The 6,163-nt window shown below is 41.6% G+C and overlaps 2 protein-coding genes across 3 annotated transcripts in view; both read left to right on the top strand.

The window, feature by feature from the left end:
- LOC6622263 (uncharacterized) overlaps positions 1-6,163 on the top strand; it is a 95,365-nt gene that overhangs the window by 20,584 nt on the left and 68,618 nt on the right. The gene's annotated exons all lie outside the window — the stretch shown is intronic.
- SdhAL (Succinate dehydrogenase, subunit A (flavoprotein)-like) lies at positions 1,705-3,764 on the top strand. Its single transcript, XM_002047876.4, has one exon. The coding sequence runs from the start codon at positions 1,754-1,756 to the stop codon at positions 3,707-3,709; it is 1,956 nt and encodes a 651-aa protein (XP_002047912.1). The 5' UTR covers positions 1,705-1,753; the 3' UTR covers positions 3,710-3,764.

Here is a 6,163-nt window from a genome sequence, read left to right as displayed (position 1 = left end):
GCTTGTGTTTGCAAACAATTCGAGTTTATGGATAGCCTAAGCGAATTTCCCCGCCTCAATTAGGCTGAGGTTGTAAACTCATAAACCAAACATACGGAAACGCACATACGTTCGTCCTAGTAGGCAGGCAATCAGGCACCCAGATAGCGGGAACAAAAAGGACATGCAAGTATCCTTTGCAGCAGGCCGACAGCAATTACATGTCCGAGCTGATGCTGATGCTGCCTTCGGGAATATCCACTAAAGAGCAATGTGTTTGCCCAAGTTCAAGTTTAAGTTCGAGTTTGTGTCTCAAGTCTTTCGTTTCTCACCTTACTTTGCCCCTGGCGCTGCCTACCTATAGCCTGACGGCTCAAACCAGTCTATTTGCCCATAGAAGACCGCATTTGCATATTGCGATAAGCTAGGCTGTCTTGTTTAGATTGCATGATGGCTGTGCCCTCGTCTGGCCAGGTTAAAAAGCGGTGTAATTCGTGTTTTCGTTTCTCTTAAGTATGTTTACACTGTCCGACATGGGCATGGCCTAACCGTCAACTGTGGACTGGGCCCCTCGCGGCAATCCCTCGCCGCTGCCCGTCCGCTGTTTGCCTTGCCAATCAACTGTTTGCAACCGTCGCCGTTGCGTTCCTCTTTGAGTTAGTTTTGGTTGCCGCTGGGAGGATTTTCGTAGAAATGGGTAGCTTTTAGTTCGCCCAATGGCAAGAATATGACGTCGAGCATGTCGATAGCAAGCAATACTAGCAATGGTGTTACTTGACAAACAACAGCTGAAAAAACATAAAAATCTCGACAAACTTACTAAAAATGAGAACCGTTCATTTAGAGTAACTAAAAATGTATTCAAGTCGCTGAAAAAAATTTGGTTAGATAACATTTGCATGATTGTAAAAGGTTATTCAACTAAACTAAAGTAACTATATGTATATTTAGATAGAAAATAACAATAATAATAAAGATAAATCTTTGTGTTTTAGAATTAAATAAGAGTACGATATATATTCATTTTCCGAATATCCACACTATTTTCAAAAAGAATTTTGTGAAGTTAAGATATTTATTTCCTAAATACGTATAGCTGAGTGGCTGACATTACGAATATGAATTGATATGTGCAGATATATACAGATATTCTTGGGCTTTGCGCTTTCTGCCTATCAATGTAGCCACGAGATATTTGAAAAATATCAAAAAGTTTTGATTTTCGAAACGACCCCGATTTTGAGAAAAAACGTGATTGCTTTTTAACGATATTCCAAAAAATCACAAACAAAATTTACATCATCACCGAACTGTTTTTTGCCAAAAGTTCTAATCCATCTATTGTCATGATTTTTGATAATGAATTTTATAATTCTGCACGGAGATATGTCTGTTAAAGTATCATAATTCCGCTCGAAGATATGACGAGATTGGCGAATGGGAGATTATGTCGTTTAAAAACGACACAGCTCCGCCGTCCTACCTAGCGAGATATCCGCCGGAAGGCTTTGAAGTCAATGGGATTATAATTTAATCAGTTAAACGGGCAAGTTATTAAAGTTAGAATCAAAACATTTTATGCATATAGAAATACAAGTTCAGGAAACGTTGCTAACAGTAGGTAGTTGGTACAAGATTAACATAACAATCCTCATTCCGCAGATGACACACGTATAAACAACTCGGGTAGCAGGCTTTGAGATTGTATTATAAATGCCAATATGATGTTTTATTTAGAACACAGTAAACAAACACATTAAACACTCGACACGAAATGACTCTTTTAAAAGCTAAATGTCTGTTACGATTGCCATCTACAAAGTCGTTCAATCGCTTCGGCTTCTATCGGTTCTGGCATGTGTCCCAGGTGATGCGCGACTGTGACTCCGATTACGAATTAAAAGATCATAAATATGATGCTATTGTAATTGGGGCTGGTGGCGCTGGAATGCGTGCAGGATTCGAGTTGGCCAAAAGCGGTTTTAAGACTGCGATGCTATCGAAACTATTCCCGACAAGGTCTCACACGGTGGCAGCACAAGGCGGGGTAAATGCTGCTCTGAGCAATATGGACAAGGACGATTGGAAGTTCCACTTCTACGACACAGTGAAAGGCAGCGACTGGTTGGGGGATCAGAATGCCATCCACTATATGTGCCGAGAAGCGATGGCAGCCGTACACGAGCTCGACCAATATGGCATGCCATTTTCACGAAGGGAGGATGGCAAGATATATCAGCGGCCATTTGGAGGACAGACACTAGGCTACGGCAAGGGTGGCGTAGCTAGACGTTCCTGCGCAGTGGCCGATCGCACTGGGCACGCACTTATTCACACACTCTATGGTCAGACTCTGAAATACGGGGATCTTTGCCATTATTATGTAGACTATTTTGTGCTCGATTTAATAATGGAAGATTCCCGTTGTTTGGGTTGCCTGGCTTGGTGTTTGGATGATGGCACCTTTCATCGGTTCATCGCCAAGAACACTGTGGTTGCGTCTGGCGGCTGTGGACGCGTGTATTTTTCAAGCACTGCCGGCCATACTTGCACTGGGGACGGCAATGCTTGGGTTTCACGCGCCAAACTTCCGCTTATGGACATGGAGTTTGTACAGTTCCATCCTACCGGTATGTACGGAGCCGGCTGTCTTATCACTGAAGGCGTTCGCGGCGAGGGTGGCTTCTTTGTCAATTCTAAGGGCGAGCGTTTTATGGAACAATATGCACCGGAGGCCAAGGACTTAGCCTCACGCGATGTTGTAGCGCGTGCTATGACAATGGAAGTGTTGAAAGGAAATGGCTGCGGCCCCCTCAAAGACCATGTCCACTTACAGCTTCACCATATTGATCCTGAAATTATTTACAAACGTCTGCCTGGAATAGTGACAACAGCTAGAATTTTCGCTAAAGTTGATGTAACAAAGGAACCCGTGCCGGTGTTGCCCACCGTACACTACAACATGGGCGGTGTACCTACTGATTTTATGGGTAGAGTGGTAACACTTGACGATGAGTTTAAAGATAAAATTATCGAGGGCCTCTACTCTTGTGGAGAGACTTCGTGCGCTTCGGTCCACGGTGCGAATCGTTTGGGCGCCAACTCTTTGCTTGATTTGGTTGTCTTTGGACGCTCATGCGCTATGGATATTGCAGCCAATAGCTGCCCAGGAGATACGCCACCCGATGTGTCCGACAGTGCCACTGAAAAATCCATGGACAACTTCAAAAAGTTGCGAAATGCCGATGGCAAAACTCCAACGGCCGCGCTGCGAATGGAACTGCAGCGGACCATGACCAAGCATGCGGCGGTCTTCCGCGAGGGCAAGCTCTTAAATGAAGGGCTAGAAAAGGTCATCCAGCTGTGCCAACAATTCAAGGATATAAAGGTGTTTGATCGAACTCTAGTGTGGAATACGGACCTCGTTGAGACGCTGGAGTTACAAAATATGCTGGCCAATGCTGTGCACATCATCACTGCCATGGAAAATCGCAAGGAGTCCCGTGGCTCGCACGCTCGTGAGGACTTTCCCAAGCGCTTGGACGAATACGACTATAGCACTCCCATTTCGGGGCAGAAGATGAAACCATTAGAGGAACACTGGCGCAAACACACCTTGACCTTTGCTCAGGACGACGAGGGCTGCGTCGTCATCAAATATCGACAGGTCATTGACAAAACTTTGGATGACTCTATAAATTCCATACCACCCGCTCCGCGAACCTACTGAATAACTATAACTATTTATCGAACCATACTTATAATACATAATCGAGTGCAGAGTATTGAGCCATGTTTGCAAGCCAGCATAAACTCTTTTTTGCAGCCTTTTTTATACCCTTGCAGAGGTTATTAGAATATGTTTCGAAATGTGTAAGGCATAGAAGGAGATATTCTGAAAAATTCTATCAACATCGAACTATATCATATAGCTGATCGATCGAAAATGAGGTTCTTATACGAACAATTTTTCTGTTTCAAGATATCTTAACCATACGTGGCAATAACTATTTTGCTTGATACGAACCAAGCATTATGCTTAGGCTCGGTCTGCAGGGGTATTAAGTCTTCGGCGTTCCGAAGATAGTCCTTCTTTCTCGCTTATATCAAAATAGCTATAAAAGTGTTAAATAAAAGTCATAAATAATAGATTTTCCTTGAAGGCAAGAGTTAAGTACCTTCATTAATGGGGGTGCGTGTACTCGGAGCTGTTCAGGAACTCTCGACTGACTTATTATATTTAAAGAGCATTCCTATTAGCATAAAGTTTATGAGAATGTACATATAAATATGTTTGTTTCGGCTCTAGATTGCATTTATATTAAACTGCTAGCAGTGGGGGCTGGCCAGTGCCAGTCCTAATGACCACAATAAATTATATTCATTTAGGATCGTTTAACATATAGGAAAAAAGAGCAGAGGCTGTTAAAGAAATAATTTATAGCTGTTGAAAACTTAACATGTTCATTTGGCCACATGTGTGTGGGCTTTGTTGAGGATTAAATCTATGAGTGTTGGTGTTCGTGTTTCTACTCGTGCTTCAGTGTGCGTGTATGTGTGTGTGGGCAACAAATGAAAAGCCAACAACAACAACAAGCTCCTCGTTCATAAATACTTCACACACATACACCCACCCAGCTAACAACATAGAATGATACCACCCCAACAATTTACCCTCCCCCAGCCCAAGCAGAAACTATTTACTACTATGTGCTACATATGTACATTGTGTGGCGCCTTTTGTGGTCTGTCGGGCGGTGTGTTTTCACAGTTGTTGCTGTAGGAGTATGCTGCTGTTTGTTGCTGCTGGCAGCAAAGGCACACAAATTACAGTTGCACACACATTTGCCTGTGTTAAATTGTCTCACAACCAATACAAAGTGACCTTTTTCATTTATTTTTATGATTCCTCCCATCCTTGATACGTGTGTTACCTCACAGCAACAGCCACTCTTCCCTCTGTAGCCCATAAAAATCAGCTAGCAACTGTGGGCGCCCAAGCAGCAACTACGAAAAGCTCGTTGTAGGGCTACTTGGCTGTTTTTTTTTCTGCCTATAGAGAAATGCATCCCACTGTGTGCCTGACCGAATATTTTTTGTGGTTTATTCAATGCACGGTGCTGCGAATTCAATTTGGCGAAATCAAATTTGAAAAGCTTTAAAGCCAAGTTGCAAAAGAAAACTAAAGTGCAATTACATGAAAGGTATAAACTCTCCGAATTTTATAAAACTGGAAGCATATATTCAGTTTTAATTTTATAAATGCACCTAACGTATTTTTATACCCTGTGGGAACATTATATTTGTGCACTGTATTCTGATCAAACTTGAAACACGTTTTTTACAATCGATCGACAAAAGGTTGTCAGGCAAATTTAGCAACTAGGAACCTTACTTTAGACCATAAAGTTGAACTGCTTTTTCCGATAGCCTATATAGAAACAATATGCCTTAAAGGGTATTATATCTTCATTGTGCTGAATAGATAGTGGATCCTTCATGTTGTTTTCTGATTGTTTATCACCTTTTTAAGCTAGTTTGGTGTTTGAAGGGCTTACTTTTTTCTATTTTCTACTCTCCTAATTCCTAGTTTCTACTCTCCTACCTCATGTGTGTGTAATGGCCTGCAAAAATAGAAGGATTTTGGATAGTTCAACCCAATTATCTGCACCGACGGATCCATTATTGGCATTGTGGGGGAACAGTTTTCATTTACATTGCGTTGGAGCAATCGCAATCAAAGTCCATTTCAGAACGCACACATTTTCAAACTTTTGCTTTATTGTGATTGTGGTCCATCCTGGCCAGATTCGGCAAACTATTTCAGTTATGTGAAACTGCAAATCATTTTGTATTTTGTTTGTTTTACTTTGTTGTGCACTTAGTTTTGGATAAGGGCTTTGGTATACCTGACATATATATACCCTGTACTTTAAATTAAAAAGAGTTGTCGCTGACGAAGAGCAATATAATTTTCTTTTCCTATTAAAGACAGCGTTTCAGAATTTTTAATTTTGTCTTAAAATAAAGCTAAATACTGAGACTAATAGACTCCACAATATGATATAGAACATTTGCGGCATTCAGTTGTTTTTGTAATAAATTATCAGCTTACAGATAAATACGATGCGTTTCTGCTAGAACTTTATTTACCTGGCTTGTAGCGGCCAGGGTCGAGTGTGTT

The sequence above is a fragment of the Drosophila virilis genome, chromosome 3 (genome assembly GCF_030788295.1).
Source record: "Drosophila virilis strain 15010-1051.87 chromosome 3, Dvir_AGI_RSII-ME, whole genome shotgun sequence".
Lineage (NCBI taxonomy): Eukaryota > Metazoa > Arthropoda > Insecta > Diptera > Drosophilidae > Drosophila > Drosophila virilis.
This window is presented reverse-complemented; position numbering and strand designations above follow the sequence as displayed.